At 36.1% G+C, this 27,811-nt stretch overlaps 1 protein-coding gene and 1 non-coding gene across 4 annotated transcripts in view; both read right to left on the reverse strand.

Moving 5' to 3' along the window:
• Positions 1-2,530: 2,530 nt before the first annotated feature.
• NSRP1 (nuclear speckle splicing regulatory protein 1) overlaps positions 2,531-27,811 on the reverse strand; it is a 66,180-nt gene continuing 40,899 nt past the window's right edge. Inside the window, exons 3-7 of one of the 3 annotated variants that reach the window (XM_029211445.1) lie at positions 18,609-18,665; positions 8,046-8,174; positions 6,933-7,140; positions 6,076-6,184; positions 2,531-4,128 (exon numbers count right to left, since the gene is read on the reverse strand). In XM_029211445.1, the coding sequence (XP_029067278.1) occupies positions 3,066-4,128; positions 6,076-6,184; positions 6,933-7,140; positions 8,046-8,174; positions 18,609-18,665 (1,566 nt within the window). In that variant the 3' untranslated portion in view covers positions 2,531-3,065. The remainder of the gene's footprint in view (positions 4,129-6,075; positions 6,185-6,932; positions 7,141-8,045; positions 8,175-18,608; positions 18,666-27,811) is intronic. The other 2 variants (XM_029211447.1, XM_029211446.1) reach the window with 2 other exon arrangements.
• On the reverse strand, positions 12,280-12,419 carry LOC114889856. The gene has a single exon (XR_003792153.1). It is a non-coding gene; the product is annotated as a U4 spliceosomal RNA (small nuclear RNA).

Consider the following 27,811-nt stretch of genomic DNA (forward strand, 5'->3'; position numbering starts at 1 on the left):
ATGGATCAGCAATTCCATTCCTAGGACCTACCCAATCAAAACATATATATGTACATACTAGAAGACAAATGTAAGAATGTTCCTAGAAGCATTATTCATAATAACCCCCAAATGGAAATAACTCAATGGCCATCAACAGTAGATGGATAAATATTATACAATCAAGAAAACAAGCAAAATTAATCTATGGTGTTAAAGGCAGGGAATACACTGGGAAATGGTTTGAGGGGAGCTTCTGTGGGGCAGGTAATGGTCTCTTTTTGAACTGGGTATGTTCACTGTGTAAATCCATTAAATTATGTACTCATGATATATGGACTTTTCTTTATGTTTGTTATCCTACAATTTTTAAAAGCTTACTAAGAATATTCTGGTGATTTTTGGCACAGACTTATCAGAGGTGGAACCTTTTTGTGTCAAATAGGGCTTTTTTGGTAGAAATCCAAATCCAATCAGCCCAAGAGAAAAATACTGGTTTAAATATCGAAATATGATCTACTAGAGCCAAAGTTTCAAAAGCAATCATCAGATCTTTGTCCTTCTCACCTCTCATTTCTGTTTTCTTTTGTGTGGGCTTCATTCTGTCAGGCAGTCAGGCACTCATTTTCCCATGTAACTCTGGAATTACTTCATCTTCACAGTCTAGAATTCTACTGGAAAACATCACTTTAAGTTATGACAAGTCTCAGAATTGGCCTATCTTGAGTCACATACCTTCCTGGAGCTCTTACAGCCCCATTTGAAACACTGGACTAAGAGTAGTGAAGGGTACTTTCCCAAGTGAAAATCAAGGCACTATTCTCAGAAATGGGGGAGTGAATGCCAAAGAGGCAAAAACATCTGTACATCTGGGGAAGGAGAGAGAAGAAATCCTTAATTTGCAGTTTCTCCCTGAGTTATGTCAAACTTGGTTAATAAAAGTATTATGTAACAGAGCTATCACATGATCCAGCAATCCCACTCCTGGGTATACATCCAGAAACAAAAACTCTACTTGGAAAAGATACATGCACCCCAATGTTCATAACACTATTTACAATAGCCAAGACATGGAAACAACTCAAGTGCCCATCAACAGGCTGGCTTAAGAAGATGTAGTATATATACACAGTGGAATATTACTCAGCCATAAAAAAGAATAAAATATTGCCATTTGCAGCAACATGGGTGGACCAAGAGAAGAACATGCTTAGTGAAGTCAGAGAAAGACAAATACTGTATCACTTATATGTAGACTCTAAAAAATAATTCAAATTAATCTACATACAAAACAGAAAGACTCATAGACCTAGAAAACAAGCTTATGGCTTCCAAAGGGGAGAGGGAGGACAGGAGGGACAAATTAAGAGTATAGGATTAACAGATACAAACTACTGTACATAAAATAAATAAGCAATAATGCTTTACTATATAGCACAGGGAATTACATTCAGTATCTTCTAATAACCTATAATAGAATCTAAAAAAAAAAAAAACTGAATCACTATGCTATATACCTGAAACACAATAATGTAAATCAATTACACTTAAATAATTTTGTTTTTTAAATATGTAACTTTTCCTATCTAAACCATCCATGCTGCTTTGAGTCTCTGAATTACTGGGAGAGGGAAATCAACAGTTTCTTATCAGATCTCTCCACCTCCAGTCTCTTTCTCCTAGGCTTTATCTTGCATACTATAGTCAAATGAAATCTTCCCAATATATGGCTTTAGTATGACAACCCTAACAAAGGAATCCAATTCTCCACCAAAGTTGAAGATTTTTAGCCTGTCACTCATGGTCTTCCATGATCTCACCCTAACTCTTTCACAGTTACATTATACTACACCCCTCTGTGTACACAAAGTCAGTGCTTTTGAAGTGTTTGTCACTGTCACTGATACATTTTAAATTATTAAGGTGTAACTGATATTTAATATGTCAGTCAAGAGATACAGGCATTAGCTTTCTTGCTACTTTTCCTTTCTGGTTTAAAAAGTATAACAAAATGATTTATGAATGCTAAATTTGATCTTCTATATATATTTTCTTAAAGACAATATTCTTACTAAACTACGTTTATCCTTCTAAAATAAGACAATGTGGTAACTCTTCATGAAGTATGAGAGATAAAAATAGCACTTTCTTAATGGGAAGACTGTTAAGAGAACTGTTTTCTCCGTATGATTCATCCTTTTCACATGAATAAATTATTTACAGTTTATAACTTCAAATGGTTAAGTTTCAAAGACTTAGTACAGAAATTTTAGTTTTATTTTGATATATAAATAGAAACTCTAATAAGATGTACTATATTTTTTAGAGTATATTAAACAAGACATGTTCATAAACAGGCCACCTGGATCTTTAGGTAATTTCTTTAGGCTGGTATCTCCATCTTTTCACCCTCAGCTAAAACTGATTTATACACATAACCAATTTACTAACTTGCTAGGGTTTCAGAATTAAAGTGATTTTTAATTTAAAAAAAGAGGAATTACAGCATGACAGGAATGACATTATTTTTAAAATAAAATATAAGCATCAATTAAACATACAAATATATCACTATTTTTATTTTCATTTAAGTGAGTATGTTGTGGGCTAAAAAGCTTAGACAAGATGTGTGATCTGTATTTTACACTTTAATACAAATTTTAGAACATAAAGTAAAATATTCTCTGTTCAAATCCACATATTTTTATCTGAAACATGACATTTATAAAACAAACAGCTCCTGCAACAAATGCAACATAGAAGAGTTATTTAAATTATTTTTTAATGGTTGTAGTGGAGCCAATTTTCCTCATTAAGTACCTACGGGGATTCAGCACTCTCTTTAGGTTGCTTGAATACAACCAAGAATGTGGTATTGATAAGTAAATATTATATATTAATTTAGTTAAACATTCAAGATAAAAGGATTGACTTCTGACTTAAACCTAAACCAAAAATGAATTTTGAAAATATATTTTAAAATACCCTCCCAACCACTGTTAACACACTCCTTTATGTGTTCACTCAACATTTTCCAGGAATTATAATTTTCTGTGTTTCCATAGGTCTTCCTATTGGGGCAGTTATCAATCATCTTCTTTCTCAATATATGTCTTTGCATTAACCCGTGCCATTTGCCGGGCCAAGTATCTGTCTCTTGCTGACATTACAGTTTCTTCGTTGCTCCGCTTTGCAAACTTGTTCACTGTCTCATGTGGCCTCTCTTGTTCTTTGCCAGTCCCTTGGCATTTCTCTGTGAATCTGTGTTTTGCTCCCAGTGATGTTTCAGAACTAGAGGGTTTCTCTGTGTTTCCTTCTTTGTCCTTTTCCATGTTTCTCATTTTATTGGCTCTTTCCTGGTTAAGAAACCTATCCTTTGCCCTAGAATTTGGGCTTTCCTTTCTTTCTTGATTTCTTTCTGAAGATTGAACACTTACTTCTCGGTTTTCTCTATCTCTGTATTTATCACTGTTTTCATATCTTTCTTTCCTTGCTTTCATATGCTCTTCCTTTTCTTTGCTTTTCTCTTCCTTCTCTCCTCCTTTCTCAATGTGTCGGTCATAATCATTTCGTTGTCTGTCTCTTTCTTGTTCTCTTGAGGGGTATTTCTCCCTGTCTTTCTCCCTTTTCCATTCCCTATCATTTCTTTCTCTCTGGTCTCTTCCCCTCAGTCTATCTTCTTGTTCATGCCTCTTCCAGTGTGAATCTCTGTAACTGGCCTCTCTGTGCCTATGGGAATCCTTCTTTTCTTTTTGGTAATCACGGTCAGTGTAATAGTTGTCCTCCCTGGATTGTCTCTCTTGGTGCTGATCTTCCCTTTTCTCATGTCCTCTTGACTTGGAACTTTTTGTGTGGTATTTGGTACCATGCTCTCTTTCTTCACTAGATGACTGTGAGTGGGTATGACTTCTGTGATGCCTGGAGTCATTTTTTAAGGTCTCTGTGCCCTTTTCCCTTCTGCAGTTCACTTTATTATCTTCTTCCATTTCATCATCCTCACTGCTCTTAGCATCAAAGTCACTGTCTGCATCTGGGTTTTCCTCTACTTTCACAACAGTTTGGAGAATGCAGTTCTCATGAGGTGTTGTTCTGTCTTCTGAACTTACTTCATCGGAATATCCCTTTGATTTCTCTTCTTTTATCCCAGACCTTAAGAAAAATAATGTAACAGAAAATGCTACATTATCAATTATAGTAAATAAATGAAGTGTTCATATAAAGTTCATCAGTACTTAAGTCAATACACCTATACTATATAAATCTTCTGATTATCCCAAATTTGAAAAGGTGCTGCTGTCTATTTACCTTGTAAACATCTGCAAACTAGTATTTTCTAACCATTCCGAATATTTTCAATATTGGTAGAAATGAAAAAGTAAAAATCAGCCCTTCTCTGTATGGACCACTAGGACCTTCAGGCAGGGGTGTGTGCAAGGTCTTCATTTTTGCCAAGCACAGACAAAGAATAATTGGGAAAAGATATATTCTGAAGATAAGTACTAGTTTACAACATGAGGTTCAAGTTGTGGCTTTATTGGATTTTTATTTTATTTTTAAAAATATTTAAAAATAGTCCTGGAAGAAGAAGATAAATTTTTTCACAGCAAAATGGTGACAAAACCTAATTCTAAGTATCACTAAATAATCCCTCTCATGACTGAAAAGGCACCAGCATCCTGCTCTACCCCTTGGCATCTTTTACAACAAAATGGAAATATGAGAATCTATCCAGCTATTACGATCAGTTACATTAACACTGTTTACATCACCTACATTTTCCCAGCCAATAAGCATGGTTAATTTATTTACATTACACATTTATTCTCACTAATCACTTACCAAACAAACAAAGCAACAACTATGGCTCTCTAGCAATTGCTGGCAAAAGTGTCTTGGCTAAAGGACTCACTAATAGTTAGGAATTCTATTATTAGACTCTGGAAATTGCAACTACTACATGACATTATGAAGTTTCACGGCTGGCCTCACAACAATTCCAGATGAAACTCTAATTTTTCATTCAAAAATTTCAGTCTTCAAATATGCTTTCTGAGACTCATAATTCTCATCAATTTTACAATCAAAACCTAGTAGTTGGGATGTAATCCCTTCTCTTCATCCTTAATTCCATTCTCCTGCATCTCCTCTTTCCCTAGCAACAAAGACTCAGACCCTCTTATCTGAATGTTTCTATTCCAATAAATGATTTCCTTAGATACAAGTTTAAGACAAATTTTACCTTCAGCTATAAACTTACACCATAATCATTTCACCATCCCCATAATATTTTATAATTTTATTCAAAAATCCTCCAATCCTTACTTTCTAGACCAGTATTAATAGAAATGTCTACAGAAATGGGAAATTCCCTGACGGTCCAGTGGTTAGGACTCAGCACTTTCACTGCCGGGGCCCAGGTTCAATCCCTGGTTCGCGAACTAAGATACCACAGGCTGTACAGCAAGGCCAGAAAAAAAAAAATGTCTACATAGTAATGTCCATATATCTGTGCTGTCCAATATGGTAGCCACTAGCCAAATGTGGCAATGGAATACTTGAAATGTGACTGTTGTGACCAAAATTTTAGATTTAATATAATTTAAATTTAAACAGCTACATGTAACTAGCGGCTACATATTGGATAATGTATTTCTAAGCCCTTGATTATGTGAATCTTATGTTTTATGGAGGCTAGGTCCTATTTATGAAAAAAATATACTTCTCTTTTTGGGAGGAGATGTGGGGATATATGCATATGTATAGCTGATTGACTTTGTTATAAAGCAGAAACTAGCACACCATTGTAAAGCAATTATACTCCAATAAAGATGTTAAAAAATATATATATACACTTCTCTTTTTATATACTATCTGAACATGCGTGTAGAATTACTGTAAAATAAAAATAAACTTGAACTAAAAGTTTTTTAATTAAAAAACTGTAAATCCCTAGTTATTCATTCAATTAGGTCAGGTTTGGCTAACAACACAATACGCAATACTGCAATCCTCTACTTCCAGAGAGTTAAAATGATCCCACAATCACAAATCATGAACAGTATCTTTCTTCTAAATATTCCATATGCCACATCTCACCTGGCTTCACGAAAGCTGCATGTAGGTACTTCCTCTTCACCAACTGCTTGATTTAATAGGTGCCTATAAAATCCACTGAGATCGCTCTGCTTGGTTACATCCAAACGTGCTAAGAGAATGAAAGCAAAAGTGAGTATATTCAAAAAGGCAAAATGCAGTTCAGTTTCACAGGCATAGAGTATGTAACACAGTGTATGAAGTGGTGCTCTAGATGAACACATAGTACATGCTTAGACCAAGTCTTATACATTTGGTTTTCTTCCACTTAAAGTTGATAAGCACTTGCCAATTAAGCTATTTTTAAGTACACATTTTACTTAGACCTTGAGAAATGACCACGAGTAGGAAGCAATGAAGTAAAGCACTAAGGTATTCTTTGGCCTCTGCACATCTTTGTTCTTTCTTGAATTAATGTTATTCTTTTTGTAAATGCCCAGTTAATGCTCCTTGGGTGATGTTACTCTAGTTTTCTCATCCCAGGAAATATAACTAGGATTTAAATCTCAGCTTATACTGCTTTTGACAAATGTCATGCTTTCCATGCCTTGTAATCAATGTTTTTACATTTGAAATCATTTTCTAAGGCAATGACTTGTGATAATCATAGTTTTAAGCAACAAAGTGAGATGTAATTGAAAAGTTCAGTAGAAGTAATAGTTACTAAGAGTGCAACTGTGTTTTTAGTTAAAATCTCCTGTTTTATAATATACATAACATCATATATCTTGTACCCTGCATTCATATGCATAAATTATGACAACATTATAATCTAAAAGTTCAGTGACGAGCAAATGGTTAACCACAGGGCAGAACTCTCCTGTTTGTTTCCTGCTACTCCTCTCCCTCTTCCATTTCACCTTCAAGTGCAGCAGCCCTCCTTTCTCTTTCTTCCTCTTCAGCTCTCTCTTGCAGTTTTTTCTTATAAGCAGATGTTACAAATGCCTCTTTATCATCAAATTCTCCCTTTTCCATTTCTCGTTCTCTTTGTATTTTCTTTTCCATTCTTTTTTCCTGTTCCTTTTTTCTGATCTCAACTGCTTTTAGTAAGTTGTGAATGTACTTGGGCTAGGGGGAAAAAATAAGATTATTTAGGAAAGAGTCAAAGATAATTAACTGCTAATATTCGATTTTTATCATGAATTTATTACTCTAGAAATTCATTGATAGAAATCCAAATAAATAGGACTGTCAACTTCTCAAAATTCAATATAAATTTACTAGCAAGATAATAAAATTCTTCTCAATAGAAATTTAAGTATAAAAACAAAAAATTATTCAAAATGGCATTTAAAAAATATCTCAAGCTAAATAGGTCATTTTCCCACTGTTTTTCTCTCCCTTTTTACAAAATGGTATTGTCTTACTTCAACAGATACGTGAATAGGAAGGCTTCTGACTAATTTTTCACATTAGTTGAAATATAATCATTTAAAATAGTAGCTTTAATATCATTTTAGAGCACCACTTTATCTGTAGATACTGTAAGATGTAAAGATCCTTAAATACCAGTCTGTGCTTTGTGAAAGAATAAGAGTGATAGAAAATTTGAACTTATTTCATTCAATCTCCACACCCTAACTTGTTTTTTCAAACTAAAAATATGACCATGTTACATGCAGATGATTCAGTTACCAGCTAGGAAGCAATAAAAAATTATAAGACACAAACATGAACAGGAGGAGCAGCAGTACAAAGACTTTCTTAGGAAAAACTTTCAAAAAATAATCTGCAAAAGTTTTAAAGCAAAAATCCAAAATTTATAAAATCGTTAGATAATTCTCTTGCTCCTGTTAGGATACTAAATATATAGTTTCCTAGGTTCTCAATCAAATCCATACTATCTGGAACTAGGGGCTCTTCACACTTCAAATACCTAAAAGCTTTTTCTCAGATCATTCTCATGTTGAAATAAGCGTAAGTTACAAAATGCAGGTCAAGGTCAAAGAAACTTTGTATTTTCAGCTACAAACCTTTCGGTCTTTTCCCAAAAGCAATTTTGGATTACTTTCTTCCTTTTTTTTCTTCATTTCATCATAAATACTGTCATATTCATATACAGTAGAATCTTCTGCAAGGGCCTTTTGGATTTCCAGTTTGGTCTTTAAAGAAAACATTGAACATGTTTCAAAAATATGAGCCAACTAATAGATACTACAAAGAGTCTAAGTAATTCTTTTGAGACAAGATCATAAATCAGAAATATATCATAAAAATTGTATCAATCACATTTTAAACTTAAAGCACTTAGAATAGAGCCTGACAGAGAGTTAAGTGTTCAGTAAACATTATTATCTATTCACTTGTACATAAACAGAATTATCTACAAAAGGACCAGGGTATGACTTAGAAACACCTAACCTTAATTTTGAGATGCCTATATTACATATTAAACTTCCATATCATTTTTACTTGTGTTACCAAATAAAATGTTCAAGTTTCAAATGGTAGGAAATACTTTTTTTTTTGGTAATTGAAAAATACTTTACTTTTAGAGATGTCACCTTCAGAATTTAAAATAAGCAGTATATTCACTACAGAAATACAAGTAGTTTAAAAAAATTTTGTCTCTGATACATTTTTCATAAAAATATTTTAATACGGACTTCCCTACTGGCACAGTGGTTAAGAATCCACCTGCCAATGCAGGGGACACAGGTTCAATCCCTGGTCCAGGAAAATCCCACATGCCACGGAACAACTAAGCCCGTGAGCCACAACTACTGAGCCTGCGCTCTAGAGCCTGTGCACCACAACTACTGAAGTCTACACGCCCTAGAGCCCACGCGCCACAACTACTGAGCCCACACGCCTCAACTACTGAAGCCCACACACTCTAGGGCTCACAGGCCACAACTATGGAGCCCACGTGCTGCTACTATTGAAGCCCACGCCTAGAGCCTGTGCTCCACAACAAGAGAAGCCACAGCAGTGAGAAGCCTATGTATTGCAACGAAGAGTAGCCCCCACTTGCCACAACTAGAGAAAGCCCGTGCACAGCAACAAAGACCCAACGCAGCCAAAAAAAAAAAAAAAAAATTTAATAATTATAAGGAAATGCTTATTTATTTTCATTGAAGTGTAACTTACATTATGATTTGACATTTGTATACATTGTGAAATGATCATCACAGTAAGTCTAGTTACCATCTGTCACCATACAAAGTCACCAAAAAAAAATTTTTCCCCTCATGATAAAAACTTCTAAGATTTACTTCCCTAGCAATTTTCAAATTTGAATACAGTATTACTGACTACAGTCACCATGCTGTACATTACATCGCCATGACTTATTTACTTTATAACTTGAATTTTGTATTTCTTTTTCTTTTTTTTTAAATAAATTTATTTATTTTTGGCCGCGTTGGGTCCTTGTTCCTGCGCGGGCTTTCTCCAGTTGCAGTGAGCAGGGGCCACTCTCCGCTGCAGTACACAGGCTTCTCACTGCAGTGGCTTCTCCCGTTGTGGAGCACAGGCTCCAGGTGCGTGGGCCTCAGCAGTTGTGGCTCGCAGGCTCCAGAGCACAGGCCCAGTAGCTGTGGTACATGGGCTTAGTTGCTCTGCAGCATGTGGGATCTTCCTGGACCAGGGCTCGAACCCACGTCCCCTGCATTGGCAGGCAGACTCCCAACCACTGCGCCACCAGGGAAGCCCTGAATTTTGTATTTCTTGATCCTCTTCATTGATTTCACCAACCCCCCCATCCCCCTCCCCTCTGGCAACCATAAATCTTTTCTCTATGAGTTTTGTTTTGTTTGATCATTTTGTTTTTTAGATTCCACATATAAGTGAAATCATATGGTATTTGTCTTTCTCTGACTTATTTCACTTAGCACGATACCCTCAAGGTCCATCCATGTTGTTGTAAATGGCAAGATTTCTTTTTATTTTTTTTATGGCTGAGTAATATTCCATTTGTGTGGCATGGAATATTTTATCCATTCACCCGTCAATGGACCCTTAGGTTGTTATCATATCCTGGCCATTATAAATAATGCTGCAATGAACACACGGGTGCATGTATCTTTTTGAATTAATATTTTCATTTTCTTTGGATAAATACAGAGGTGGAATTGCTAGATCATGTGGTAGTTCTATCTTTAATTTTTGAGGAAGCTCGATACCATCTTCCATACTGGCTGTACCAATTTACATTCCCACCAACAGTATATGAGGGTTCCCTTTTCTCCACATCTTTGCCAACACTTGTTATATGTTGTCTTTTTCATAAGTCATTCTGACAGGTGTGATGTGATATCTCATTGTGGTTTTGATTATTAGTTCCCTGATGATTAGTACTGTTGAACATCTTTTCAAGTGCTTGTTGGCCATCCGTATGTCTTCTCTGGAAAAATGTCTACTAAGATACTCTGCCCATTTTTTTTTCTTTTTCTTAAATTAATTTTTATTGGAGTATAGTTGATTTACATTGCGTTAGTTTCTGCTATACAGCAAAGTTTATCAGCTATACATCTATCTGCCCATTTTTAATTGGACTGTTTTTTGTTTTTGAGCTGTGTGAGTTCTTTATGTATTTTGGATATCAACCCTTTATCAGATATATGACTTGCAAGCATCTTCTCATGTTCAGTAGGATGCCTTTTATTCTGTTGATGGTTTCCTTCGCTGCGCAGAGCTTTTTAGTTTGACATAGTTTCATTTGTTTATTTTTGCTTTTGTGCTCATTGCCTTTGGAGTCAGATCAAAAAAATATCACCAAGAACGATATCAAGAAACTTACCACCTGTTTTCTTCTGGAAGTTTTATGGTTTCAGGTCTTACATTCAAGTCTTTAATCCATTTTGAGTTAAGTTTTGTGCATGCTGTACACTAGTGGTCCAGTTTCATTCTGTCACATGTGGCTGTCCAGTGTTCCCAATACTGTGTTGAAGAGACTGTCCTTTCCCCATTGTACATTCTTCCCTCCTTTATCATAAATTGTTTGACTGTATATGCATGGGTTTATTTATGGGCTCTCTATTCTGTCCCATGACCCATGTGTCTGTTTTTATGCCAATACCATATTGTTTTGATTACTATAGCTTTGCAATATAGTTTGAAATCAGGGAGTGTGACACCTCTTGTTTTGTTGTTCTTTCTCCAGATTGTTTTGGCTAGTCGAAATCTTCATGGTTCCACACAAATTTTAGGATGGCTTGTTCCATTTCTATCAAAAATGCCCTTAGAATTTTGAAAGGGAATGCACTAAATCTGTACACTGCTTTGGGTAATATGAACATTTAATCAAAATTAAGTCTTCCAATTCATGAGCATGGAATCTTTCCATTTATTTTTGTCTTCTTCAATTTCTTTCATCAATGTTTTATGGTTTGCCATGTACAGGTCTTTCACCTCTTTGGCTAAATTTATTCCTAGAATTTTATTCTCTTTGATGCAACTGTAAATGAGATTGTTTTCATAATTTTTATTTTTGATAGTTCATTGATAGTATATAAAAACAATAGATTTCTGTATATTAATTTTGTATCCTGCAACTTTACTGAACTCATTTATTAATTCTAACAGTTTTTTTTGGCAGAGTCTTTATAGTTTTCCATATATAAAATCATGTCATTTGCAAATATTAATAGTTTTACTTCTTCCTTTCCAATTTGGATGACTTTTATTTCTTTTTCTTGCCTAACTGCTGTGGCTAGGACTTCCAATACCATGTTGAATAGAAGTGGCAAGAGTGTGCATCCTTGTCTTCTTCCTGATTTTAAGGGAAAAGGTTTCAGCTTTTCACCATTCAGTATGATGCTAGTGGTTGGCTTGTCATATATGGACTTTACTATGTTGAGGTATGCTCCATGCATATCCACTTTGTTGAGAGTTTTCATCAAAAATGTAATGCTGCATTTCAACAAATGCTTTTTATGCATCTATTGAGATAATCATTGATTTCTGTCCTTCATTTTATTAATGTGGTGTATTACATTGATTGATTTGTGGGTGTTAAAATATCCTGATATCCTTGGAATAAATCCCACTTGATTATGACATATGCTCCTTTTAATGTATTATTGAATTTGGTTTGCTAATATTTTGGTGAGGATTTTTGCATCTATGTTTATCAGGGATACTGGTCCATAATTTTCTTTTCTTGTGGGGTCCCTGACTGGTTTTGGTATCAGAATAATGCTGCTCACAAAAAATAAGTTTGGAAGAGTTCCCTCCTTCTTTTTTTTTTAAAATTTTATTATGCAGTCTCTGCAGAGACTGTCAAAAGTTGCCAGTGCCGACTATATTTCAAGTCGTCATGGAAGGGTATGGGGAAAAGTTTTCAATTAGCAATATCACACCTCAGATAAACCTCATTGGCTATGATACTGCCACTGCACAAGGCCCCCCTCTTCTGTTTTCTAAAAGAGTTTGAGAAGGATTGGTATTAAATCTTCTTTAAATATTTGGTAGAATTCACCAGTGAAGGCTGGTCCTGGACTTTTGTTTGCTGGGAGTTGATTACTGATTGAACTCCTTACTAGTAATCAGTCTATTCAGATTTTCTATTTTCTCATGATTCAGTCTTGGAAGATTGTATGTTTCTAGGAATTTATCCAGTTCTTCTAGGTTGTCCAATTTGTTGGAATATAATTATTCATTTTCTTACGATCCTCTGTATTTCTTTGGTATCAGTTGTAATCTCTCCTCTTTCATTTCTGATTTTATTTATTTGAGCCCTCTCTTTTTCTTAGTGAGCCTAACTAAAGGTCTGTCAATTTTATCTCTTCAAAGAACCAGCTCTTCAGTTCACTGATCTTTTCTATTGTCTTTTTAGTGCCTACTTCTTTTTTTTAAATAAATTTTTATTATTTATTTATTTTTGGCTGTGTTGGGTCTTCATTGCTGCACACGGGCTTTCTCTAGTTGTGGCGAGCAGGGGCTACTCTTTGTTGTGCGTGGGCTTCTCATTGCAGTAGCTTCTCTTGTTGCAGAGCATGGGCTCTAGGCACGCAGGCTTCAGTAGCTGTGGCTCACGGGCTCTAGAGCACAGGGTCAGTAGTTGTGGTGCACAGGCTCAGTTGCTCCGTGGCATGTGGGATCTTCCCGGACCAGGGCTCAAACCCATGTCCCCTACATTGGCAGGTGGATTCTTAACCACTGCATCACCAGGGAAGTCCCTTAGTGCCTATTTCTGCTCTAATTTTTACTACTGCCTTCCTTCCGCTTTGGGCTTCATTTGTTCTTTTCTAGTTCTTTTAGATTTCAGATTTTTGTTTCTTGAGGCAGGCCTGTATTGCTTTAAACACCCATCTTAGAACTGTTTTTGTTGTATTCCACGGATTTCGGTATGCTGTATTTCCACTGTCTTTTATCTCAAGGTATTTTTTATTTCTCCTTTGATATCTTCATTGCCCTATTGGTTGCTCAGTAGCATGTTGTTTAATCTCCACATATTTGTGATTTTTCCAGCTTTCTCCTTGTAATTTCTTATTTCATACCACTGTGGTTGGAATGACGCTTGATATGATTTCAATCTTTTTAAATTGATTAAGACTTGTGTTGTGGCCTAGCATATGTTCTATCCTAGAGAACGGTCCATGAGCACTTGGGAAGAATGTATTCTGTTGCTTTTGGATGGAATATTCTGTACCTATCTATTAAGTCCATCTGGTGTAATGTGTCATTTAAGGCCAATGTTTCCTTATTGATTTTCTGTCTGGATGATCTACCCATTGATATAAGTGGGGTATTAAAGTCCCCTGCTATTATTGTATTGCTGTCAATTTCTCCCTTTAGGTCTGTTAATATTTGCTTTATATATTTAGGTGCTCCTATGTTGGGTGCACAAAAATTTACAAGTGTTATATCTTTTGTTGGACTGATCCCTATATCATTATGTAATACCCATCTTTGTCTTTTATTAAAGTCTTTGTTTTAAAGTATATTTTGTCTGATATTGGTATCCCCACCTTTCTTTTAGTTTCCACTTGCATGAAATATCTTTTTCCATCCCTTCACTTTCAGTCTGTGTGTGTCCCTACATCTGAGGTAAGTCTCTTGTATACAGTACATACATGAGTCTTGTTTTTTTACCCATGCAGCCATTCTATGTCTTTTGATTGGAGAATTTGGTCCATTTACCTTTAAAGTAATTACTGATATGTATGTACTTATTGCCATCTTGTTAATTGTTTTCTGGCTGTTTGTAGGTCCTCTCTGGGGAAATACTTTAATGTTCCTCCTCCTGCTTTCAGGCCATCAAAATCTTATCTAGAGTTTCAGGCCAGCTCACCCCCTACCTCTTAAACGAGACCATCTCTGAGGGCTTTTACCCCCAATTAGGTCTTTCTTTTGAAGTCTGATGGCACATTCTGTACTGCAATATATAGTTCCTAAGAATACTCCTGATGTTATTACTTTCTAATTATTTCACAAATCTTAGCCTCTTGTCCCAACTTGTAAGTTCCTGAGGTACAGAAAGTACACATTTTAACTTTTTCTTTAATTGGTACATTGCCTAATGCAATGTGGAACATAAAAGTGATCCTTTTAAGTGATAGGGTGGATAGTATAAATTATTCAAAGAACTGACCTGATATTCTCAGGTTTTTACATGTCAACAATCAGACTGGAATGATGTACATGCCAAATTAAAAACTTTTTTTCTGGAATATTGCTTAAGATATTAAAAAATAATAATTTTTAAAAACATTTCAACATTTACTTTAACCTCAGAAAAACAATAATGCTCCTGCCTACATGGTGAATTAGCACTGCTGCTCCTTGCCCAAAACCAACCTGGAAAACTCAGAGGAGGAAAACATGGAATCCAAGAAATCATCACCATCACACCAACAAAAAGCAAGGGAAACAGGACACTGTTTTCAATTGATAACTTACTTTTTTGTATATTGGGAGAGTGGCAAGAGGGCATGTGTGTAGATATAGGGTATTGTCAATTAGCTTAAGTCCCAAAATATATAAAGTAAAAACTGAACAGAAATCTAAGGAAAAACGGACAAGTCCAAAACTATAATAGGAGATTTTAACATATGCCTCTCAGTAATTAAGAGACCAAAAAAATTAGTATGAATATATATGGATTCACACAACTGGCCAAAAAACACCATTTAGAATATTTTTTCAAGCATCAAAGGAATATTTATTAAAAACTACTGGACCACACAGTTAATCTCAACACATTTTTTAAAGACATGAAACAATACAATGCATCATCTTGGAACACAAAGAAATCATGTTAAAAATCAGTAACAAAAAGGAAACAAAAAACCCCTATATGTTTAAAAATTAAGTTCTAAATAACCCACAGATCAAAGAAGAAATCATAAGAGAAATTATAAAATATTTTGAACTGAATAAAAAGTACTACTTACCAAAAACTTGTGAGATAAGCACAGCTATAGCAGTGCTTAGAGGAAAATGTATAGCTTTAAACACATTAGAAAAGAGAAAGGGCTTTTGAAAACAGCTATGCACTCGTTTCAAAAAGTAAGAAAAATAACAAAATAAACCCAAAGAAAGCAGAATGAAGAAAACACTAATTTGTCAGGACAGAAAGTAATGAATGAGAAACAAACTTAACCCACTAAATCTTGGGACTGTCAGACTTTTATATTTTTTTCAATCTGGAAAATTACAGTGAAAGAAAAGGAAAATCACAGGCCAATCTCACTGATGATAAGAAAAAGAAAAACTCCTTAACATTTAAAACAAAAATCCTTAATGAAATTTTAGTAAACCAAATGCAATGGAACATAAAAAGAAGAATACTCTATACCTATATTGTGTTTATATCATTTATGTGAAGTGATCATTACTGATTTTCTAAAGTTAAATTGATCTTTACTGGTATGAATATAGTTCATGCATGACTTTCAAAAAATAAAACACAACAACAAACAAAACCTCAAACCAAGACCAGAAAAGAACTTCCTTAGCTTGAAAACAGATATCTACCAAAAACCTACAGGAAATATTATTTTAATGATGACATATTAAAAGTTTTTCCAGTGAAATAGGGAATAAGATAATAATGTTGACAACATCAGTTCTGTGCACCTGATGGCCAGATTAAAAAAATGATGGGAGAGGAGAAGAGGGGAGAGAAGGGAAGGGGAGAAAAGAAAACAAAAGAAAAAAAAAAGAGAAAAGAAAAGGACTTCCCTGGTGGCACAGTGGCTGGGAGTCTGCCTGCTGATGCAGGGGACATGGGTTCGAGCTCTGGTCCAGGAGGATCCCACATGCTGTGGAGCAACTAAGCCCATGTGCCACAACTACTGAGCCTGTGTGCCACAACTGCTACTGAGGTGCGCCATGGCTACTGAGGCCTGCGCACCTGCAGCCTGTGCTCCGCGATGGGAGAGGCCACCACAGAGAGAGGCCACTGCAGAGACAGGCCTGCGCATTGCAGTGGGGGGTGTCCCCGCTCGCCACAGCTGGAGAAAGCCTGTGCACAGCAGCGGAGACTCAACGCGGCCAAAAATAAATAAATAAAAAATAAATAAAAAATTTAGAAAAGGAAAGAAGAAAGGTCTAACAGATAAAGTACCCCATTTCTAAGAGTATTTTCTCTTAGATTTAGTAAATACAATCAAGGTGGTATTCTTCATGATAAAATTTAGTTTGAGATTAAAGCAGAAGAGTTGAATCATTCAAGTGGGGAAAATAAGGTGAAAGGTAGTATAGCAGCAGCAGGCAGGTGAGAGGCAGAAGAGCTGTAGCAGCATCCCCAATTTCCAGGCAAATTATAAAAAAGTCCCACTATCAAAAAAGTGGATTTGAACAAGCCAGAGTTAAGAATAAAATCAGATTTGGGACTTATGATTTAAGTGAATAAGAAAAGGCAACACAGGGACTTCCCTGGTGGCACAGTGGTTGGGACTCCACGTTCCCAGTTCGGGGGGTGGCCCTGGTTCGATCCCTGGTCAGGGAGCTAGATCCCACATGCATGTTGCAACTAAGGAGCCGGGTCTATAAAATTAATTAATTAATTAAAAAAAAAAAAAAGGCAGGGCTTCCTTGATGGCGCAGTGGTTGAGAGTCCGCCTGCCAATGCAGGGGACACGGGTTCATGCCCTGGTCTAGGAGGATCCCACATGCCGCGGAGCGGCTGGGCCCGTGAGCCATGGCTGCTGAGCCTGTGCATCCGGAGCCTGTGCTCCGCAATGGGAGAGGCCACAACAGTGATAGGCCTGCATACCGCAAAAAAAAAAAAAAAAAGGCAGCAAAAAATGTGAAAAGAACACTAGAAAACAAGATACCTACATGACTTGGAGAAGTCACCAGACTCTCTAGAACTAATTCTCTCATCCACATAGTGAAGAAACTGAACTTGATGGTCTTTCTAAAATTCTACTGAGCTCTAAAATTCTAATTCAAAGCACTCCAGCACTTAAGCTAAAGAATCAAAGTTTTTAATGTTATGTGTGTATTAAATCATTTTGAGGCTAAGTTACATGTTATATCTCATATGACACTAAGATATTATCTTAAAGTAACTAAATACGTAATTCTGTGCCCATTCCCCAAGGAGGCAGTAAAACACAGAGGCTAAAAGCTTGGGCTCTGCAATTTCACTGCCTGGGTTTGAACACAACATGACCATTTACTAACTATGAGATCTCATGAAAGTCACATAAATATTTTTTGCCTTCATTTCCTCAACTACAAAATAGAGATTATAAGAGCAATTATCCTAAAATAGGACTGCTGTAAGAATTAAAGGTAACTCTAGAAAGGAGTTGCCATAATGTCTGGCTCATAGAAAGTGCTTAACAAATTTATCCTTATGCAGGATTCTAGATACACAAGGGAAAAACAGGTGCCCAAAATTAAAGAAAATGTGGAGGAAAAGGAATTAAAATTGAAAAGAAAGGTACTCTGCCATTGTTTAATTTCATTATTTTCTACTGCAGCTAAATCTAAAATACACTGGTACAGTAGTAGAAAAATCACTAAAACTCCAGGCCTAGTTCTGTAATGAGCTGTGTGATCATGAGGGGTAAACATCCTTTTGAAGTTTCAAACTTCTTTATCAGGACCATGGGCAGGTTTGTGAGAATTTTAAAAAGATAATGTATGTATAAAAGTACTTGGAAATACTATACAGTATACATAAATATAAGGTGCTGGCAAGTCTACCGAAAATCACCTGATATTCCCCTTCCTTGCTAGATGAGTTTGAAATAATTATAAAACTGCAAAATCATTTTGGTTGTATCCTTTGTTTTTTTTTTTAGCAAGTAAGCTCATTAGCAGAAATTACTAAACCATGTAATCCATCATCAGACTAAGTCATATGAAAGCAGAAATGGGTTTAATCTACAACACAGCAATAAGGAGCTAATTCTTCACTGTGTTTTTCTCCTTTAAAATTTATACAAGAAACCTGAAATCTATGTAAATCAAGAAACATCTTACACATTTTCAGAAAACAAGTGTCAAGATAAAATTTTTCCTTATACACCGTTACTCTTTTTAGTCTCAGGTACCTAATACCAAAACTGATACTTTAAAATGTGAGCTGAACTACTTACTTCACCAGATGCATTTAATTCACCCTTCTACCTTACCTGTTTCATTGCTTGCTTCTTAGCAGCTTCTCTCTGAAGGCTTTCACTCACGGAGGTCTATAAAACAGGAAAATGCTGTCACTGTTTCAACCAATTTAAATCTTCTTTTCCAGTATTCTGGTTGGCAACTAGTCCCTTACTTATGGTTAAAAACAGAAAGATAATATTATGAACTAAATTAACATTTTCAAGGTCTTCACCCTAAACTTTAGGAAAGGAATGAATCTTCATTATAAATCATCAGGGTGTAAGAGAAAATAAAATGGTACAGGACAAGATGAGGTAACATGGGTTTTTCAGTCCCAGCTTCACCACTAAGTTGTTCAACTTCTATGGATTTCAATTTGCTTTGTGTACATATGTGAATGTGCGCGTGTTGAGTGGGGGAAAATTGGTCCCTTCCAATACTAAAATGGTATGATTCCCAGCAACAAAAAGCACATTATTTTAATATTCACCACTGAATATAGTATATCAAACTCTTAGTACATGCTGAAGGCTCAGCGACAGCCAGGACTATCTGTCATTATTATCATTCAATAAATATGTACTGAAAAGCCTACCATAACAGACATTGTTCTAGCTCCTGAAGACAGCAGAAAAACAAGAACAGTCTCTGTGCTTGAGAGATAAATGGTCTGAAAGGGAAGACAGATAACTAAAAGAGATAATCACAATATAAATGTGATAGGCAATATAACAAAGGGATTAAAAAAAGGGCTGCAGGAGAACAGAGCAGGAGACTAAATGTATAAGGAATCAAGAAAGCCTTCCCTGGCTTCCCTGGTGGCACAGTGGTTGAGAGTCCGCCTGCCAGCCAGGGGACACAGGTTCGTGCCCCGGTCCGGGAAGATCCCACATGCCGCGGAGTGGCTGGGCCCGTGAGCCATGGCCGCTGAGCCTGCGCGTCTGGAGCCTGTGCTCCGCAACGGGAGAGGCCACAACAGTGAGAGGCCCGCGTACTGCCAAAAAAAAAAAAGAAAGCCTTCCCAAAAGAGATATGACATTAGACCTCAATCAAAAGGAATTTCAGAGAAGACAAGAAGAGTACAGAAAGTAGTAACCACATGGGCGAAAGTAAAGACTTGCAGCTAAGAAAAGAAATATAATTAGAACACTTAGGAAAAACTGTTCCCTTAAAAGTATAAGGCCTTGTAAATATACTAACCAACAATGAAATGTACACACTAAAGGGGTGCATTTTATGGTGTGTAAATTATATCTTAAAAAAAAGACTACTAATGAATTATAGTTCTCTAGCCTATTGACATTTGCTGTTTCCAGCTATGCAGTATCAACTGGTGCATCCTTTGTTTTCCATGGCAACAAACAGAACAAAATAAAACTATTTCTAGTTTTCTATGACCATGCAGATGAATAAAGTTAATACACAAAGGCCAGACAATAATAACAGAACACTTACTTAATAAATTAAAAGAAGTGTACAGGCAGAGACTAAGTTTACTTTAGGTTATAGTAAATTGACTCCAACTAGAGGAAGAGATGTTGATAACAAGAATAATAATAGTAGCTAACATCTATAGAGCAGGTGCTATTATGCTAAGTTTATTACTTGTGTATTACATGTCTTACTCATTTAATTCAAATGTCCCTGTTATGTAATATGACACATTATTCACTCATTAGAATATAAATTTTAAACATGAAAATATTAAATATTCTAGTAAGTGTATCTCATGAAATTCTAATGCATTTTGTTTGTTTTTTCACGGCTTGTGGGATTTTCGTTCCCCGAGCAGGGATCAAGCCCAGGCCCCAGCAGTGAAAGCACCAAGCTCTAACCACTGGACCACCAGCGAATTCCCTCCAATGCGTTTTTATGTCTCAGTCTTTCTAATTAGTGTATACTAAATATATTTTTCTTGATCATTGAGTCAGTAATGTCCTCAGGATTGACTAAAAGAGTAAATCCCCAAATGCTGGACTTTCACTTATTTTTATTACTGTTTCCCACCTCTCCTCCAGTCAGTCACAGTTCACAGGCTGTTACTTTCAAACTGGTTGCTTCAACCTGAACTACTGAACTTGAAAAAACAAAACACAAGCCTGTGACTTTTTAGACTTTTATATAATGTAGAAAAGGCAGACTGGGAAGGGCCTTCCAATGTAAAGTGATATATACTTTGAAATATCTCAAGAGACTTTGTTTTCACGCTTATAGCTGTTTAGAAGGATGAAGTCTGGCCTTTGAAAAACATCAGTTGTTATTACTTACAGGGTTGATAACATATGGAGACAGTGATTTTACAGATCCTATCCACCAACTTATATCCCTGGAATTCCAAGAGCATCAGTGGATGAAGAGGTAACTCTGAACCTATGCTGAAAAACTCAGGGAGGACTGTCTCCTTCTGAAGTTCATGTCTCAGTTTTCTAGCTAAAGGAACTCTAACAATGATTATTAGTGGTGATGGCTAAAATGTCAACCTGTTTAAATACATATACACAAAAAACTAAAAATGAAAATAGTAGCAATAAAACTTTTGTTTCAGTAATAGTGATCCTATATAAAAATCAGTAAGTGTATTAAATGACATTTTAATCCTTATCTTCTACATAACAAACATAAGAAACTGTAGTCTAGATTCATACTGGAGACAAAATAACCGGTAAAATTAAACACAAGAGCAATAAGATTTTATATTTTAAAGGTCAAGTCTTTCTAAGTTTTAAGAGATATCCTTAAATTAAAATACCAATACAAATGTTAAGACAACTTTTAATTTAGTCTGGTTTCCATGAAAAAGGATATGCAAGAGAAGATAAAAATGAGAAAAGCAGGTTGTCCTGCATAAGTCAGGGAAGGTTTCACCTTATTGAACTCAGCAAGAGAAGAAACAGATTTCATACATGTGCCCTATGAATAAAACAACTAAAATATGTAATAACTGCCAACACGTCAGCCTCTAACTTTAGAGTTCCTATACTGCATGGCGTAAGGGGGAAGTACAGAATGACGGTCAAAAGTGTAGGCTCAAGAATCTGACTGACTTTCAAACTATTCCCTCTCTCTTACTAGCTGTATTATTTCAGATATGTTACTCATCTATATAATAGTACCTATCTCACAAGGTTGTTTTGAGGATTAAATGAGATAACATGTAAAAAGTACTTGGCAAGTATCTGGCTTATGCAAGTGCTCAGTAAAGGTTAGCTATCATTACTACCATTATTATTACTATGCTCATATTTAAGAACATTTTGGGCTGAAAAAATGTTTATATTTAAACAAATTAAAATTAAGTTATGTGAAAACAGTAGTTATAAGTTTTTTTCCCTTGGAGTATTACAGTTAAACCAAAGTGTTCACCAGAAAAGCATGTACACTACGTTCCACTTTATAGTATATTTATCAGTGTGTTTAATAAACATAAGATTGGCTTACTTGAAGATGGACAATACGATTCAATTTGCATCTACTGAAATAGAAGAGTCTATCCTGTTGAATATTTAAAAGGCTGTACATGTTTTGTGTGTTAAGATTCCTTAACGTTTCATACTTAGTACACCAAAACAAGGAAAAGAGAGGATGCAAACATTTGAATCCTTTACTAGCCATGGGAGCTATGGCAGAACTAGAAATGGGTTTTCTAGAACTAAGAGTGGTTTTACAAGCAACTATAAATGAAAATACATTGCCCCAAAGCATGAGATTAGAAAGAACTCTTCTTTTTGAGAGAGTCCTCTGCTGTGCTGCTATAATAATCATTGGATGATGGGAGCTGATAGCAAGGAATGACCAAATGAATGGACATCCTCCTTTAATAACTGCCCCGTTTGGGGTGGGAGTTCTTGTTAAAGAAGTATATTTTTTTAAACTTTATTTTGAAATAATTATACACTCACTGGAAGTTGCAAAGAAATGTACAAGAAGGTCCTTCACCCAGCACACCCCCAATGTGAGCATCTTGCATAACTGGAGTAAAATACCAACACCAGGAAATAGACTTTGGTATAAACCACAAAGTTTATTCAGATTTCACCAGTTTTACATGCAAAATTTGTGTATGTGTATAGCTCTATGCTATTTTATGACATGTTTCGTGTAACTGTCACCACAAACAAGATACTTAACTGTAACATCACCACAATATTCCTTAGTGCTACCCTTTTATAGCCATACCCACCTCTCCTCCCCTCCCCGCTCCCAACCTTAATCACTGGCAACCACTAATCTGTTCTGTATCTCTATAATTATGTTACTTCAAGAATGTAACATGTTAAATAAATGGAATCATTTTGAGACTAGCCTTTTTTCACTCAGCATTATTTTAATGGAATGTATTTTGCTTAGTACACATATTACAAAACACTTCAGTTCTTGCCACAAAATGTTCTAGCCTGCAAGTGACCTAAGGAAATATAGCTGTTAAAAACTGATGATGGGGGCTTCCCTCATGGCGCAGCGGTTAAGAATCCACCTGCCAATGCAGGGGACACAGGTTTGATCCCTGCTCCGGGAAGACCCCACATGCTGCAGAGCAACTAAGCCTGTGCGCCAGAACTACTGAGCCTGTGCTCTAGAGCCCGCGAGCCGCAGCTACTGAGCCCATGTGCCACAACTACTGAAGCCCGCACGCCTAGAGCCCATGCTCGGCAACAAGAGAAGCCACCACAATGAAGAGTAGCCCCTGCCCGCTGCAAATGGAGAAAGCCTGCGCACAGTAACGAAGACCCAATGCAGCCAAAGATAAATAAATAAATATTTAAAAAATAAAACAAAAAAAACCTGATGATGGAGGTTGAATGTGACCAAACCACAACACTGTCATTAGCTGATTAGTTTCCAAATTAGCAGGTAGGCAATTATCTTAATTCTATGTCTGAAGACCACTTCACAGAGCAATAAGAGTATTCATTAATGGTGCCTTCTAATAAAACCACAAATTATGATCAGTTTTAAATTTAGGAAGACAAAGGGGCTTTATCTTAAATTTTAAAAAAATTCAATTTATAAATTGGGTCAAATACGAACTTTTTTTGGGGGGGGAGTCACACACACCATGTGAGATCTTAGCTTGCGTCCCCTGCAGTGGAAGTACGGAGTCTTAACCACTGGACCACCAGAGAAGTCCTGAAGTGCAAACATTCTGACTGTCCTAAAAGCGTAAAAACTACTGTATTACACTGGTGTTTCAAAATATTTAGGTTCTCTACCAAAAATGTCAGGGAAATATCCTTTAAAAAACCTGTAGTAGTTCCTTGAAAATGTTTGAACTTAATTGAACAAACATGTTCGGAGCACCCAGTACGTGTATAGCACTAAAAGTGGAGGAGGAGCCATATTTGGTCAACATCTTAATTTTTTATGTCTAATATAAGAGTTGGTACACTCACATTAGCTTTAATTCCAAATAAAAAATGAACATGAAGAAAAAGAATATAAAAATCTCGTCCATTTTATATATACAACAATTCTCTCTCTCTCTCTCTCCAAACACACACACATACACACACACACACACACACACACACACACAATTATAAAGGGTAAAGATGTGATCATCAAGTATAAGCACCATGATTGCAGAATTAAGGAGAACACTGCAACTGGATTTTCTTAGTCTTTATTACCTCCATTGTTCTTGTAGAGAATAAAAACTATTTACTAGTGTTTTGTTTCATTAAATTGCAGTCAGATATGACATGACTAAGTGGGAGACTGTTTTAAAAACCTTTGCAGTTAGCTCAGATAAACGGAAGAGAAAGCACATGGTTGTGCAACACCTTTCTTCCATCACTACTGGGTTGCCTCCTGAGCTGTGGTAACAATCAGAAGAGAAACGGCTCTGTATGTATTACTGGAACTCCTTCATCAATACACAAAATATAGTTTAATGACACTGGGGAAAAATTACAGATACTGGACCATTATTTATATTATTAAATTATCTTTCTTCAGTCATAAACTTTTTTTAATTAAATGAAAATTCAGAAAAGGGTTGATTTTTTTTTTTTACAGAAACTAATCTGTTATTCCATAACTAATAAACCACAAAGGGAAAAAAAAATTACCTATGGGCTTCTTTCTGAAAAAAGAGATTTACCTATCCACTTACCCAAAACAGATCTCAGTTACAAGAAAAAACAGTTCAAGAATCAATCCTTCCTTGGGCTTCCTTGGTGGCGCAGTGGTTAAGAATCTGCCTGCCAATGCAAGGGACACAGGTTCGTGCCCTCTCCCAGGAAGATCCCACATGCCGCGGAGTAACTAAGCCCATACGCCACAACTACTGACCCTGAGCTCTAGAGCCCGCAAGCCACAACTACTGAGCCCATGTGCCACAACTAGTGAAGTCTGCACACCTAGAGTCCATGATCCGCAACAAGAGAAGCCACGACAGAAGCCCGCACACCACAACGAAGAGTAGCCCCCGCTGACCCAACTAGAGAAAGCCCGCGCATAGCAACGAAGACCCAACACAGCCAAAAAGGATAAAAATAATTAATTTATTTATTTATATAAAAAAAGAATCAATCCTTCCTTAAATGGCTTATGGCTACAATCTTCTGTTGTGCTCTTCGAACTTAGAAATGAAAAATTCCTGTTCTTTATTTTTTCTTTAAACCTAGCAACAGATCATTTATTAAAGGTCCTACAACACAGTCATCTGTATTATGGGCTTTATTTGTCCACATTCACATGACTCTTCTAAGTACAAAGCCTGTTTAAGAGTTGTGAAAAATACAGAAAATTTTTATTATATAAACTCAAGACAGAAAAAGATGTGGCTCTGAACAGAAAATTTAGAAATGAGAAAATATAAATGACCATTAACTATATGAAAAAATGTTCAATCTTACCAATAACTAAAAAGATGAAAATGAAAATACTAACTTTTATCACCTATCAAATTGGTAAAGATTTTTAAAAATTATATCATCCAATACTGGCAAGGTAATGAACAAAGATATACTCCTACATTGTGAAAATGTGAAATAGTTTCAATTTAGCAAAATGTATCAAAAGAGCCTGAAAAATATCCATTTCTTTTGATCCAGTAATTCCACTTACAGTTTATTCTAAGGACATAAAAGAAGATGCACAAAAAGATTTAGGTACTATGATATTCACTGTGTTATATAACGGGATATCTAGTCACATTAGTGAAAAACTTTGAACAAAATAAGATTGGTTAAATAAGTGTATACTCTTCAACAGGAAGTTTTGTAGTCAACTGAAAATCTGTTTTCAACAACATTTAATGGTATGGGGAAACTTTAAGGCTACATGCCTACTAGTCCTTGTTCACTACTCAAGAAGCGACCCAATAATCATTCCCTCTCATACTATGGCCACACTGCTTCTTGCGTATTTTACCTTGACTCAAACCTCCCCATATCCTCATCCTCTTTGATGACCTTCTCTTTCACTTCCTCGGCTAAAACCTGGCTTTTCCCTAAAGACATCTTTCATTTGAGGCTGCTCATGGCTCATGTACCCCGTACTTCAGATGAGGAGGCTGTTTCTCCTCCTGATTCTAGTCTCAAACACTGTAGGTAAAAATCCCTGTTCCTTTGGAGCTCATGCTATATGACTATGTTACCCTTACCCCTCTCTTCTCTCAATTCATGAACCCTTTATTACTTACTATCTCTGACATCTTGAGCTCAGTCTTCCTCTCTACTTTACATCGTGCCATCACCCTGGCATGCCATCATCATCCCAGATAATGCATAAACAATAACCTTGTTTTCCTCGTCTCCACTTATGTTTTAAAGGTTTTTAAGTCTCCCTTTTAGTCATATATTTGTCTGACTGCAGTTTAATGACTGTTTCCTCTCTACTTCAGCCACCCTCTCTCACGGTCACTCTTGTTACTATCTGCAACTGCCCCAGCTCTGAAACTATAAACTTGTGCAACCCACCTGATAACCACCACTACTCTTCTAACTATATTTCACTGAACATAAGATGTACATTATTTCACATTTTAACATTGCTGAAATCTGAATACACCTTACAACCAGTGGCATCATCGAATTACTGTCAAACCAGAGGTATTCTTTTTTGTTGTTGTTGTTGTTGTTTTGGGTTTTTTTTGCGGTACGCGGGCCTCTCACTGTTGTGGCCTCTCCCGTTGCGGAGCACAGGCTCCTGACGCGCAGGCTCAGCGGCCATGGCTCACGGGCCTAGCCGCTCCGCGGCATGTGGGATCTTCCCAGACCAGGGCACAAATCCGTGTCCCCTGCATCGGCAGGTGGACTCTCAACCACTGCGCCACCAGGGAAGCCCCAGAGGTATTCTTAATACTTTAGTTGATACTACTGCTTGCATGTGTGAATATTAAAAAGTATCAGCATCAAAACTTGTAGAATGAGCATCACTGAGTGTTGATGTAGCATTTCTTAAAATTATGCCATTTTGTGGAGATAATTTACTTTTGACTCCCATTTGGGATTATTACTTAACATGCCCTACTTCACCACCTCCAAACACCCTCCTTATAAACGTCAAGTTTGATGTCAGAGAGAATGATATAGCATGGAAAAACATTGTCTGAGTGAAAAAGTGAGTCCAAAAAATACTAGATATGAAAAAGTTTTAAGAATTCCTTAACCAATTAATTTTGCTTATATTTTGTTTTATGTACGTATAAGAGTAACCTAAATTTAAAAATCTGTATCTAATTTAGACTAAAAGAAGCCTTTCAATATTGTATCGTGTACTAAATATACAATTAAAATTCTAAGTGACAGGAAAGACTGTCATATTTAGTTGACAGTGTTCTTTTTTTCTTAGTGGTACATAAAATAACTGCAACCTACCATGTTTTCAATTCAATGAAATACAGTAGCTCTCTTGATCATTTATTTCCACCGTATCCTTTCTTTGATCCTATGGATGCCCCTAATCCCTTGATTCTTCCATTTTCTATTAGAATCTTTACAGTAGTAAATCTTCAACTACTCTTGCCAATAATCTTAACTCCTTTGCTATGCTGCCTATCTTCTATTACTCATTTGACAAACCCAAGCCCTGAATCAATCCAACCATCTGCTGTCTATATTAGGCCTGCCAAGCACTTCCGTAAAATGTAATTTCTTAGTTTCTAATTGTAATTGGGCCCTAATGCTACCTACCAATTCTTCTTTTTCATTAGTCAAGTCTATCTTCTTTCTCTACCAACTATATCCAGGCCTCCTCTCTTTTTAAACCTCCTAGTTTTTGTCAACTCCCT

Source organism: Monodon monoceros, unplaced genomic scaffold (genome assembly GCF_005190385.1).
Source record: "Monodon monoceros isolate NGI ecotype Baffin Bay Population unplaced genomic scaffold, NGI_Narwhal_1 Super_Scaffold_9, whole genome shotgun sequence".
In the NCBI taxonomy this organism is placed as follows: domain Eukaryota; kingdom Metazoa; phylum Chordata; class Mammalia; order Artiodactyla; family Monodontidae; genus Monodon; species Monodon monoceros.